At 42.5% G+C, this 14,659-nt stretch overlaps 1 protein-coding gene across 1 annotated transcript in view; it reads left to right on the forward strand.

Moving 5' to 3' along the window:
- Window positions 1-14,419, forward strand: part of LRGUK (leucine rich repeats and guanylate kinase domain containing) — a 78,094-nt gene extending 63,675 nt beyond the window's left edge. Inside the window, exons 13-16 of the mRNA XM_053608724.1 lie at window positions 731-844; window positions 4,404-4,605; window positions 6,333-6,428; window positions 12,240-14,419. Of these exons, the coding sequence (XP_053464699.1) occupies window positions 731-844; window positions 4,404-4,605; window positions 6,333-6,428; window positions 12,240-14,419 (2,592 nt within the window). The remainder of the gene's footprint in view (window positions 1-730; window positions 845-4,403; window positions 4,606-6,332; window positions 6,429-12,239) is intronic.
- Window positions 14,420-14,659: the final 240 nt, after the last annotated feature.

A 14,659-nucleotide genomic window follows, 5' to 3' on the forward strand; every position in this document is an offset into this window, starting at 1 on the left:
TTAAAGAAAAAGTCATAGACAATCTTGAGAGACACATTTTTTACTTGCATTTTTTTTTTTTTTTTTTGCAAGGGATTACAGTTTTCAGAAGAATGAGCTTCCAGAATACAAAGAGAAGGTGGTATTTACAGTTCATATGGCTAAAGGACACACACCAATTCTGTTAAATAACATTTGGGGCAAGTTCAATAAAAAGCTATCTTTAGGAGGAAAAACAGGATAGGTCTGCTTTTCAAAGCTTTTAGGATCTCCCTGTAGTTCGTGACCTTCAGGAATTCTCTGTGATTCGTGGCTTATTATGGAATGTGAGGCTTTTGGAAATGGAGGCCTTTTCGCAGGCTCCCTGGTGTGTTGGCAAAGCTCACATGGTGGAGGTGCAGTATTAGATTTGCTCTCTCAGTACTGAAGGCTCGGGGTGCAAGTTTGGCAGGAAGTGGGTAAGTCAGCAAAATACTCTGTTCTACCATGAGCTTCCATGCTTTATTCCCCCCCGACACTCTTTCAGATTGTTTCCCAAAAATCTAATTTTCTTTTGTCAGCTGAGAATTCTGAATAGATTTCTTGGTCACAGTTCGATGTTGCTTATAACTCCATCGTCATTCTTATGTAATTGCTAATATTTTTAAGCTTTATGAAATTATATAAAAATAAAACATGAAATAAATTGACTTATATTCAATTCCATTATGATCACTGTTATATGAAAATCTTTGCTCTTCTCAAATTCCAGGGGAAATTCATTCTCACATTTAGTTATGGTAACCACAATTATGGACTGAGTAGGGACACCATTGAAGGTATCGCAAGAGATGGCTTAGCAAGCTGTATTCATTTGGAGATAGAAGTAAGTGTTTTGCACTCAGTCAGCTGCTGTGTGTGAGAGCTTGTGTGTGTCCGCACGTGGTCTGACAATTAAGTTCGTGAACCTATCCTAGACAAAGTGCTACAGACCTCATTGCTGAATATCACTATCGTCATCTTCAAAGTCCTCCCCTTGGGAAGCCATGCACCAATGCTGGTGCTTCAAAGCAATCTGGGAACTCTTTTTCTGGAATGGCCATCAGAACTGCTGTCCTATTACCCTTGGTATGCTGAATGTCACAAAATGTCTTCCTTGCAATATTTCCTTTATCTTCAGGTAAAGAAGAAAGTCCATGGGGGCAAGATCAGGGGACTAGGGAGTAGGGACCCTGTTCCAATACAGTTATTTGTTTATAGGCTAAAAACTCCCTCCCAGCCAGTGCTGTGGGAGCTGGTACATTGCCATGATGTAAGATTGGCCAAGGTTTTGGTTAAGGCTTTTCTCTTTCTTTGTCAATGTTTAGTTGGTCTGCAAAGCTTCTCATAGTCAGCTGACGATTTTGATGCATGGTTTGGTGAATTTTTGCAGTGTTTTTGTCAGTCCTGCTCATGACGGGCTGCCCTGACCTCTCTCCGCCAGAGACGTTCTCTTTCCCTTCAGAAAGCATCCATTTTCTGTCCTCCATTTGCACACCGCTGTTTTCTTCACGGCTTAACATCTGACTAACATGTCCATGATTTTTCTTCCACTCTCGCCAAGTTTAACAAGAAATTTATGAATGTTTGTTCATGGCTCCAGTTAAAGCTCTGTCACTATCGTGACACAGCACACAAAAACACTTGACAACAACAACAAGACACTGGTATACCAAGGCTGTGAAACTTTACTCAGCCTTGTGTGCACTGCTGCCAACGTAAGCAGAGGGTGGCAAGTCTGCCAGCTTAACTGTCAGACCTCGTGTGTGTGTGTGTGTGTGTGTGTGTGTGAATATGTAACATACATTTAAAATGTTTGTTCATCTTTTATTGATTCATAATGGGGTACATGTTATCACGTATATGTATGATATATAAAATAATATATACTTGAGGCTGGGAGAGGAGCTTTGATGTGCAGGCCACGTGCTGCTGGGCACAAGTGAAATGAAGGCATTCATTTATAATTATCACGAGGCAGGGAGGCACACAAAGATTTAAGTGACAGGAGTTAGATTACAGTACAAGAAATTGTAGGTATACCATGAGTAAAACTGACACTCAAGGTTTCTTTTCTTTTTCTTTTTTTTTTTTGTAGAGACAGAGTCTCACTTTATGGCCCTCGGTAGAGTGCCGTGGCCTCACACAGCTCACAGCAACCTCCAACTCCTGGGCTTAGGCGATTCTCCTGCCTCAGCCTCCCGAGTAGCTGGGACTACAGGCGCCCGCCACAAAGCCCGGCTATTTTTTGGTTGCAATTTGGCCGGGGCTGGGTTTGAACCTGCCACCCTCGGTATATGGGGCCGGCGCCTTACCGACTGAGCCACAGGTGCCGCCCTCAAGATTTATTTTCTAAGTTATTTCCTCATTACATTATGCCTTTTCTTTTAGAATATGGTTTCTTTTTATATAACCTGGCATTAGGTAAAGCCTGATCCTTATGAGGTTTAGAGCTGGCTCCCTGTCCCCTCAAGGTGACAGCAGCCCAGTGGAGATGACCTTGTTCACTCTTTGTAGGAGATGTGTGTCACTCTTTGCAGGCTGGGCTGTCGTCTGGCCCCAGCCACTCTCTGGGGTTGTGTTTCCATACTCCTGGCAGATTTCCAATTTTTCTCTCTGCCCCAATATCCCGTCCTCTCCCAACAATCTTCTGTAAATAGAGTATACAGAAGCTGCTCCACAATGAAGATCCAGCGTAAAACTGTTGAATTTCCTACTTTAAAATATGTAGCTTTATGGAATACTTGAAATCTTCAAGGATAGTTGATTGTTTTTTCAAGTAACCATCACTGAACAGCACAACACTTTTGCAATCAGAAAAGATGTATATAAATGATTCACTTATATATATAACTCACTTATATATATATTTTATAATATAGTATTTATATAAAATATTTCAAATTGTATTAAAACCAGTGCATGGTACCCCATGATTGCATTAATGTACACAGCTATAATTTAATTTAAAAAAGCGTTAATGTATGCAGTTATGCTTTAATAAAGAATTTTTAAAAAGTAAAAAAAATATATAAATGATTCAATTCAACTGAACTCACAGAAAATAAAACCTACGTGAATTGGGTATGTAGTCCTTCAGTGTGGACTCTGAATCCTTTTGCTCTTTTCCTTTGTGACCTCCTAGAACAGGAGACTGTGATGCTCTGCAGCTGCTTGTGTTGGTGTCCCTAGATTCAGTGGAACTGGTCACATATTTTCCAGCTCTTTAACTTTTCTGACTGTAAAATATTTCCATTCTTATTTCTCCGTAATGAATTGATTTGTATCTTTAAGGTGGGTTTTCTTTATTTCTGTGCTACCTAGCAAAAAAAAAAAAAGACTTTTTCTAAAAAATTTCTTCCTAGGACAAGGCAGAAACAAAAGTTAATGCAGTTTTGAGTGCAGAAACTCTCTATCTTTTGCATCTAACTTTTCCACTTCAACACTCATTTGAGTGATGGCTCCTGTTTACTTTTTTTCTCCTTGAGACCTTACTCCTACTCATTTCCAGGAAGTTGAGTCTATAATCCATGCTTCATCCCCCCGATTCTCCCCAGCTGAAGTATTTGTCCATACTGCCCTTGCAATCAACTCTTTCAGAAATTGTTTTTAGAAGAGCCTGTATTTCTTCCCACTGAATTTTTTAAAACAAGGGTTTTGAACATTGAGTTAAACCGATGATGATGGAATTGAGATAGAAGTGACTTTCAGTGTCTATTTGGAATAATCCATTTCACCCAAGAGGAAACTGATACTCAGGGAGCTTGAAGGGTGTGTGCGGAGTCTACAGGACCTGGAGAGCTGTGGTCACCACCAAGCTCTCTCCGGATTCACAGACCAGCACCTTACCCGGCTTCATGCTGTTATCTCTGGGTTGCCAGACTACCTGGAACTTGGCCTTCCCAGCCCTGGATAAAGATTATGAGATGTAGTTGGAACGAGCTCAAACCAGCTTGCTGGTTTAGGAACAGAAGCCCAAGGTAGTGACAAGGGCAACCAAAAGAACCTTCTCCCTGAGGAGAATTTTATCTCCCGGTGTTCCAAAGAAGCCTTATGAAATCTAGAATTGAAATTACTTTGTAGTGATAAAATTGCATCAGTGCTGTGATGTACCTATTTTATATCCAGCAAATTTCTTTTTGAAGTATCATATTCATTAGAATGATTAATTAGAGGAAAACCAGGTGGAATGAATTCTAATATTTCCAATGACAAATTAATATTTGATGAAGAGACAAAAGTAAGTCAACCTGGAGATATTTATGGATAAACAGTAGCTAATATACAGATACAATAAATTCTTCAGTATGAATGATACTACTTCTTATGCCCATGGTATCTGATATCACCAAAATGATTTCCAAGTCAGGCATCTGTTTACAATTTATCTTTCTTTAAATGCATAGGGTGTAAGAAGTTTGAAATATTCCTATTTTGAGCCTCGATATATCCTGGTGGTGCCCATGAACAAGAAAAACTACGAGGGATACTTGCGGAGAAAAGGATTGTTCAGTCGTGCAGAAATCGAATTTGCTGTCTCCAGAGTGGACCTTTATATTAACATTAATCAGAAACTTCCAGGATATTTTGACACCGTTATCAATGCAGGTCAGTAACTTTCAGTAAAGTTTTATTTTTCAAGTGTAAGGTCAAAAGATTAAAAGTTTGTTTCATGGGATGAGAATTCTTGGGTAAGAGATATTGTCCACGTAAAAGTGAGTGACGAAGAACTTTAAAAAAGAGGTAACAATCCAAAAGGCCCATCTTTTCACTATTTTAATCAGATCATTACCTCCCTTACTTCTTAAGATCTTAACTAATAAGATTTGGTGTAAAGTGAGCCTGGATTAGATTCCTCTTTAGGGGACATTGTGAGAACGAAGTTAGATAATATATAATTTGAAATACAAATTTAAATTTCCTGAAAGGTATATGAAACTCAGGAAATTTTGTCAGAATCTATACATAGGTAAAAACCCCAGAATACACACATATCATAGACCTAGAGGTGACAAACATTTTCAAGAGCTATCTTGGAAGTGGCCACTTATTTGAAGCAATAGGCAGTGAGAGAATTTATTTGAAGTGTGAAAATTTCTATATATTTTAAAATGACACTCTATCATACAGCCATAAAAGGAAATTAGAAAATACTCTGTATACAAATAAGCAAATATCTTCAAGCCAGGCAGTTACTAAAAAGCACAGATTCACACCCATTGGTATACATGATAATATTTTCTTGTACTACATAAATCTCTGGAAGAACCCTCAAAAAACTAATAACATTGATTACCTTACATTAAGTTGAACCATATGAGATTGCTGAATCAACTATTTTGCCCCATGAAAACAGAAATTTAGTCATTTTTTAAATCTCTGAAACATGATTTAATGTATTATATAGGTATATTTGTTTTCTATTCTTGCACAGAAATGATCACATTTAGCAGTTTAAAACAACACACATTTATTAGCTCACAGTTTTGTAGATTACAAGTCTGGCAGAATAATTAGATCCTCTGCTCAGGCTATCAGGAGGCTGAAATTAAGGTGCCAGCTTGGCTGCAGTCTCATCTGAAGGCTCTGGGGAAAAATCTGCTCCAAAGTTCATTCTTTTTAGCAGAATGCAGTTTCTTGTGATTATAGAATTGAGAGCCCAGGATCCTTATTGAATGTCTGCCAAGGATTGTCAGTGGGGAACCTGTGGCCTTATAATGTCAAGATTATTCTTTTGTAAGCATCAAAGGAGGCAAGAAAAGCTTCATCTTTCTCAGCTAAACTCCTTTTAGTAAAAGAGATTGTTCAGAAAAGTTTGGATTCATTCAAAAGGCCACATTTAAGGACCTAGAAGGCCACATTTTTGCCTTAAGGCTGTAGGTTCCTCACGCTCGTGTGGCCCCTAACACGTTCACACCAGCAACAGGACATTGGGCCCTCCTGGTGCTTGGAGTCTTACTTCTTCTTCCAACAGCCAGAGAAAACTCATTTTATAGGCTCACGTGATTAGGGTAGGCCTACCTGAACAATCTCCCTTTGGATTAACCCCAAATCAACCATGAGCGACCTTAATTATATCTTCAGACATCCCTTTTGCCATATAATATAAACGATCACAGGAGTGACAGAAACCTTGTTGCTTCCACAGGTTCTGCTCACACTCGAGGAGAAGATTATACAAGGGATGTGTCATTAGGGTCATCTTAGAATTCTGTCTGCCACAATATTTATAAAATGAAATGTAGCGAATAAACCTTTACCACCAACAGTTGAACATTAACTGTATTTTGATGTGGTCCCGTTACTTTTAAAGTATCCTCTTCCATTTACTGCAGATGATATGGAAGTTGCCTACCAAAAGCTGAGTCAGCTCATTACAGAATACCTCGGATTGACTGAGCAGACTGCCAAGACCTTGGCTCCTGCTGCAGGTACTACTAACCTATGCCCTTCATGACAGAATAGTTTTCTTCATGGAAAGGAAACATAATCTGAGTTATTATTTGGGTGCTCATCTGGTAGGCTAAATGTACTTCTTTGGGGGCGATTGTCTCCACAAACAAGCTGCATGAGTCAGCCGTATGGCCTATGATTCAGCTCATGTCTATGACCATAATGGAACTCAGGGGACTGCCCTTCAGGGACATGCTGGGCAGTGCCTTGGGGTAGGTCATAGATGAGGGTTAGCCTCCTGCTTCAGAACTCAACCTTCCAGAATGTTAGCTCCCTTGGGGGGCTGAGGTGTTGTTCTACTTGTCAGATTGGTACTTAGTTTAAGAGTTTCAATGCAAGAGGTTTTTTTCCCCCTTTTCTGTGCATCACCCTTGTCCTCAAAATGTTATGCTGTGGAATATAGTGGAAGGAGCACTGGTCAGAGAATATGATCCCAGTCCCGGCTCTGCTGCTCTCTTGGACAAGCACCCTAGCTGTTCTCAGCTTCAGTTCACTTTTCTGCTAAACAGACCTAATGCTCTCTGCCTGCCTTGGGGGTCATGAGCAGCAGATGATGTAGGGTATATAAGTGTATCTCCTTAGAATTTAGGAATTATAAAGCCCTAATTTAAAATTTTGGCATGTGAGTATTTTGAGATGTATTTAAAAGGTTCTTCCAAATCCACCTCACCATGATTAAGATGGTTACTATAAAAACAAAACAAAACAAAAACCAGAAAATAAAAACTGTTTGGCAAGGATGTGGGGAAATTGGAACACTTGTATGCCATTTATGGGTCTGTAAACTGGTCCCATACTGTATGGGGAACAGTATGGTGGTTCCTCAAAAAAATTAAAAACAGAGTTTCTATATGCTCCCACAATTCTACTTACGAGTATATGCTGAGAAGAATTGAAAGCAGCATCCTTAAGACATAGTTACACACCCATGTTCATAGCAGCATTATTCACAATAGCCAGAAGGCAGAAGCAACCCAGGTGCTTACCAGTAGATGAATGGAGAAACAAAAAGTGGTCTATACAAAAAATAGAATATGATTCAACCTTAGAAAAGGAAGGGAGTTCTGACACTTGCTATAACATGAATGAACCTGGAAGACATGAGGGCATGAAATGAGCCAGTCCCAGGCAGCAGAATGGCAGCTGCCAGGCTGGAAGATGGAAGTTGTTTAGTGAGTGCAGAGCTTCAGCTTTAGAGGATGAAAAGCGTTCTGGAGACGGATGGATGGTGGTGGTGGTGGTACGACAATGTGAATATACTTAATGCCATTGAACTATACACTTAAAAATGGTTACAATAGTATGTTTCATGTTACATGTATTTTTACCACAATAGTAATTTTTAAAGGTTCCCTCAGTCGACTGAACTGCATTCACATATCACGTGTCACCCGAGACTCCCGCTGCTGTGCAGATGCTAGGTAGCTTTGCCTTTTAGTCTTTGGGAATCTTTGCCCAGTATGGTTGTGTTCGCCTGGTTGCACCCTGACTGACGGAGACAGGCCAGGTTGTGATTTGCCAGAGTTCGAGCCCATCTGCTGTTTTGCAATTTTTCACATTTCCCAGGTCATGTGCCCCTGGTATTTTCGAATGAGGTGAGTGTGAAACTGGTGCAAATCAACAAGTGGTGGCTGAGAATCTCCTTCTACTCCATCCTGGGTATGACCTACTGCCTGGTATGAAAACAGGCATTAATGTGGGACTGGAGGATTGCGCTTAGTCTGAAAGTGGGGAGGGTACATTAAATAAGGAGCATGTCCGTGTATTTAGCCAGCCCTTCCCCGCGTCGGCCTTTCAGAGAACCCCGATCGAAGAGTAGACTAGTGCCGTGAACCTAACAAGGCTTCCACAGCTTAACAGAAGGTTCTCTGGAGGAAATCTGGCTCCCTTTGCTTTAATTTTTTGCTAACCACGCAAGCTTCTGATCTTTAATTTGGTCTCCCCGGGCAGATCTGCCCCTGTGGGGCTGTACCCTATGTCAAAACACCCTGCCCTGATCCTTGAACCAGGTCCATCTCCCATTGTAAATTAATTAATTGGTATCCTGGTTTTTAAATCAGCCTCTTGTGGGTTTGGACAAACATGAGTCAGTCCCCTGGGCCTGATCAGTTCTGAATAACTGAGAAATGTCCATTTCTGAATCAGCAGGTGCTTCTGAATGGTGGCCCCTGAACAGAACTTTGCTTCGGCTGCCAGGGGGCGCCGTTTCTGTATCTTAATTTATTACACAGACATTATTAATCTAATACATGCTGATTACTGGGCACAGTTGCTGTTTAGCAGATGAATAGAGCAGATAATGTGTGGGTAGCAGAATTGACCCAGATTTTAAAGAGTGTAGGAAAGCTTTATTTATTTGGACTTAATTGGGTTAGGCCTCTCAGATTTAATGGAAAGGGTGAATTATAGAATTTGTGAAAGTGTTATCAGTCTCAGATACATTTCATAATTGAAACTGAGCCACCCAGTTATTGACTAATAGAATTCCAGCTTTAAAAAGTGGACAGGAGAATTTGTCATCACTAGCCTCAGCAGAACTTCGTTTTTCTGGCAGGTTTAGTGTTGGGGGAAACAGTGTGCTTTCTAAAGCCAACCAATTTGTCTTATTTATACAATTAATTTGTGGAGGAAGTTACTTTTTTCACTTGATGGTTTAAGAACTGACTGCACATAAAGTGGCATTGTGGAGGCTAGACATTATTCAAGTGAGTATCTAAAAAATTCTAACTACTGTGGTCCTTATTATAAGCTTTTACGGTCTCTCTAGTGACCCAAGCAGCAGAGCCAGTGATCACTGGGCGTTTCAGGGCTATGAAGAATGGGCCAAAGAGCACAGGCCAGATGTTTACAGATATAATGTAAAAGATTAAGGATCAACCATAATTACCTTGGAACAAATATCAGGATTCCCCGATAAGGGGCCCAGAGCCCCAGCAAAGTCTCTGGGCATTCACTGATGCCTTATCTCTTTGCTTCTGCTGTGAGTTGGATCCCACTGATTTTGTGTTGCTATAGTTTAGGTATATTTACATAAATTCTTATACTACTTACATAAATAGGACCCCAAGAAAATTTTAAAAGCCCAGCAATTTTAGTATAGTAGAATTTTAAAAAATAGTTAACCTGTCAAAGAGAAGAAATTGAAATAAAAATAATTTCTGATTCTGGGAAAGATTGTTTTGTCTCAGCAATTAGAAATGTAGACTGGAAATTGGAAGCCTTAGTTCCCTGTTCTAAATCTAACTAATAATCATGATTTTGAACTCATATTTCTTACAATAAGACCTACATATAATATGGGGCATTATTAGAATTCCAGAACTAAGGTATTTTTCCCCAATTAGATTAGACTCTGTGTTAGGTGCCAGAACAAGCAAATCTTCTGACCAACAGCATTGTTTTTCTTAAAATAATAGTCTAAGCAAACTGAAAATTATTCCCAAATATTCGAAGTAATAAAAGATGGCTTTATCTCTCGTAATTTTGCATTGCTAATTTGTGACTAAAAGTGCAATATTGATTTCTCCTCTTAACATTGTGAGTGGAACAAAGTGATAAAAGAAAGCCCGAAGTCTGTCAGTTCCGAGTACAGAATCTGTCCGACTGGACCCTGAGTTAGAAACCTTTACCTGTTTAGTCCACCAGATGGACTGAGTTTTCATTTAACACGTATATAAAATACTACCTTTGAGTCCAGAGTGATTATAAATCCTTGAAATCTCTAGATGTACCATTATCTAAAAATGTGTATCACTTTCTATATAGAATTATCTCATTTTTTCCTATAGTAATATAGGTAACATTTGTTTCTAAAGCATGAAGACAAAAAAAAATCTGAGTAGATAATATAGTTTCTATAAAATATGGGAAAACTCCCTATATTTGCAAATCAGTGTAAGGGATGTCTTTCCCTTCATACAGCCTATTTCTGGGATAGTCAGTGCTTGCAATAAAGCTTTTAGAAAGTTGGACCCTGAATTTTTGTTATAAAGATTATAAAATAAAATACTATTTTCAAATAATTATTCAGAATTCTAAGTATAGAAATGATGATCATTATAATGAGTCAAACAGAGGAAAACTGAGCAGTTTACTAGCCTATAAAGTGGTGCCTTTATCTTTTGTAAAGGGCCTGGTAACATTTCCAAATTATGTGAATTGTTAAATTGTGAAAGTGGGGAGAAAAATCCTTATATGTCTGATTATAGGAAACCAGGAGGGATTAAAGAGGGAAAGAACCTTCACTACTGGGTTTTAATGTTCTTGTATTTTTTTATCTTTTGAAATTTATTTTTATTGTGATAAAACATATGTATATATATATATATATACACACAAACACATAAACATAACATTTACCATTTTAACCATTTTAAGTGTAGAATTCAGTGGCATTAATTATGTTTGCAATGTTGTATAACCATCACCACTACCTATTTCTAAGATTTTTCATTAAGCCCAAATAGAAACTCTATAGCCTTTAAATAACAACTCCCCTCAACCCCTGGTAATGTCTACTCTACTCTCTGCTCTCTATAAATTTGCCTTGGTAGATAGTTTCCCTGCTTTATGTTTTAATGTAACCTTGTTTCTTGCCTAAACTAGAGTTTTAGTTTATAGCTGTTATAAACTAGGCAGATAAGCACAATGAGCAGGCCCTGCCCTGAGAAATCCCACTGAGAGGGAAGGTTTTCCCAGCTCCCACGGTCTGTCCCCCTCCTTACAGACCCCTGGTTTGACGACACAAAGGGTGTGTGTCCAGCCTCAGTGAGAACCCAGAGTAGGGCCAGCTCCTCCTGCTTCAGCAAGGGGGACGGTGGCTAGAGCCTGGGTTGCTCTGGGGCCGGACCAGTCTGGGATCACCTTTGGGACCTAATCTGGTTTGGTGTCTCTGGGTTTGTATTAGATCTCCCCCCAGGGGAGCCGAGCCTCATCTCTTCAAGGTTGTTTCAGACTGGTGTGCCACCTTTGGTCACTCCACACTTCAGAGCCATGTCCATAGGACTGGGTAGGATGGCATTTGGGCACTAGAATCTATCAGGGCTTCTATCATAAACAAGTGCCTACTGGGAGGATTGTGCCATGAAACTGTTCACGAGACCAGAGTTAATCTGAGAACTTGCTCCCATGGTGATTGGAGGAAGCAACTCCTCCCTGCAAAATCAACATTGCTAGTGGCCTCCAAGAGCCATTTTTGAAACCAGGATGGCCTCGGAAGGAAAAGGGGACTTCTGGGGATGCGTGTGGGTAGGACAGCTAGGATGGTGGGCCCTTGGGAGCAGCTTCTCTGAGCCAGGGTTCCTTATGAGTCCATCAGACCCATTCTTTCCTTCCTTCTTCTATTCAACGCTCACTTTCTGCATTCTGCTGAGCTTCCTGCCCCTTGCCAGGTATTGGTAAACAGACATGACTCTTCACAGAGCTCACAGCTTATTGCAGGAGACTGTCATGAAACAAGAAAACACACAAATGAGAATTCATCTGGCTTGGATGATTGTAGTTTCTACAATCAGAAACAGCAATGATCTCTAAGGTGGTAAAAATTAAAAATCTCATTGACTTGGAACATTTTATCACTACCCACAGATCTGGATATAAATTTTAGTTCTATGAATAAGCCTCTGTATGTTTATTTATTAAAGTTCATGTTTTCAGTTGACTAAGTAAGACTTTTTCTAAGTTCACTGTTTTCCCCAAGGGTCTTTATGCATCAAAAGGGGAAGATGTTTGTAGTTATTAATTACTAAACGGTTAAGGCTATTTTTAGCTAACTTCTTTTTATATTAAAGCAGGAGTTCCCACTAGCAAGAAGACTCTTTCTGGGGTCCCAGCACACCTGCTTCCATCTCCCAGGCGATTGGCAAAGCTGCAAGCAGCTGGCCAGATAACAGAGCATCTCTCTGGAATACAGATTCATGCAACGGCCCCTGAAAATCAGAACCTAGCTCTCCCCCAGAGCCAAGAGCCAATGCAAGATGGAGAAAACCATCCCAAAGAGCTTCCTCCCAACAGCCAGCTCCATGCTGACCCACCTCCACTGCTCAGCTCATCAGCACCTGATCTTGCTCAGCCAGCCCAAAACTTATCCCCAAACCCGAAGGAAGAGGGTGGTGAACAATCAGATCCTTCTCCAAAAGTAATAGCTGCTGATTTGGATGTCCCTGCTGCAGAAGCCGATGCAGGAGGGCCATCTCCTGCCACTCCTGTGCACCCTGGCTCTCCTCCACCCCACAGTCCTCAGCCAGACCAGGATGAAGAATCAGGGGAGGCCAAGGCCACCCCCACTGGCCCTCCCCTGCCTGAACCTCCACAGGGACCTGGCCCAACTTCCCTCAGCACTCAGATAACCCATGAGGAGGAAACTGAGTCAGCCGGACTTCTGCCTGACACTTCCCATCATGATCCTCCAGCAGTTCCTTCCCACCCTGACTCGGAGCAGAGACTTGCTGGAGATTCTCAACAACCTCTTCAGGAGGAAACCCCCAAAGCAGAATTTGTCCGGGTCAGCACCCCTTACCCCGAACTGCCACATCCCCAAGACTTACAAACAAGTGCAAACCAGCCCCAGCGCAGAGAAGACCTAGGGGCTCTCCTTCCCAGAGGCCAGCTGGCTCCCACCCGGCTGCCCCAGCCCCGGGTGCTTGCTCCCCTCCAGAGCAGGAGGCCCACCCCCAAGCTCCTCTCGCCCAGCAGGGAAGAAGCTTTAGCAGCAGCCTCAGATCAGATCATTACACCATCTCCCAGGCCCCCCCTAAGGCAGGAAGGTGACACCAGCAAACTTCCTCTCATCAGCCCTCCCCATTCCAACGCGCCACAAAATCTGAGCCCCCAGGTGGCCCCTAACCCCCAGCAAGTCCAACAAGAGAAGGTCGGGGAGGTGAAACTCCCTCTTATCAGTCCCCCTGCCCAGGGGCAGGTGCCCCAGCCTCTCCCCCATCTGTCCCAGGAGGAGGGGGCTCAGCAAGTCCGGCTCCCTCGCATCCCTACTCCTGCTGAGCCGCAGCTGCCTCCGCAGGCTTCTGCTCATCAGGATGCGAGGCCTGCAAAGGAAGGCAAGGTTCCCAAAGCAGGTGCCTCCTCCAGCAAGAAGATTCTAGGCATGCAGGCCTCACCCCGAGAGCCAATGCAGCAGATGGGAGCTAGAAAAAAAACACTCCCTATCCAAAGAGAGACAGCTAAGCGGCCAGCACATCCGAGAAAGGCACCACCTGAAAGCCACCCCACAGCCTCTCAACCAGAATCCCATAGTCGCCTGCCTCCTGCAGCCGTGCCCCAGCATCCTCACCACAGCCCTCCTCTGAACCCGCAGGGGAACCAGGGAGGAAAAGTCCAGATGCCGGAAACTCCTGAGCTCCCCCATGCTGAACCATTGCTTAAAGATCCCCAGAGAAAAGAGAAAAGGGACAAAGACCATCCTTCCAGAAAAAAGGGCCATGCCAACCTCCCCCCACATGGCCTGGCTCAGAATGTTGGTGTGTCCAAAAAAGGACCGTCTTTAAAAAGAGAGGTTCCCAAAGGACTATCTCAAGAAAATCAGACTACCTTTCGCGGTGATCAGCAGACTCTAGATCAGTCCCTACGCAAGAGACCTCTCCAGAGTGAAATGGCCACTGAGAAGTCAGAACAGGACAGTTCTGCTCCCGTGGAAAGACAGGTTCACAGCCAGGGCCAGTCTCAGAAGAGAGAGACTGCTTTGGAAGTCCTGGAGCGGGACAGGCAGGACCCCACCCAGCAGCCTGTCAGAGAATCACAGGCCCCACAGAGACCCAGCCAGAGCAGAGGGAGCTCTGTCCACAGGAACAATACACGTGCTTCCAAGCAGCAAACCAGGGAGAAACAAACCCCTCAAAATGGGGGAGTACCACAGAACAAAAGCCCTGTGGCTCCCCAGGATGGCCAGTCTGCTGAGGAACGAGGCAGCCAGAAAGGAAGACTGCGTGCCAGAGGCAGTCAGAGCTCTAAGGTTTAAGCCGTTCTTGGACACCCCCACCCCAAAGCAGCACTGTCACAGAATGACAAGTCACAGCTAGGGGACGATGAGCCCATACAGCAGCTTCCTTCCGTCCCCACAGCGCAGCGGGAGGGGCCGGCCAGCTCTGTCTAGCTCTGGATTTCTAGAAGGCGGCCTATCTTAGCACTTCCGTGCGTCCTCCATGGCTTGTCATTGTAGCCTGGAAGAGCAGCTGTCACAGAGTGTGGCAGCAGCAGA

The sequence above is a fragment of the Nycticebus coucang genome, chromosome 11 (assembly GCF_027406575.1).
Source record: "Nycticebus coucang isolate mNycCou1 chromosome 11, mNycCou1.pri, whole genome shotgun sequence".
Lineage (NCBI taxonomy): Eukaryota > Metazoa > Chordata > Mammalia > Primates > Lorisidae > Nycticebus > Nycticebus coucang.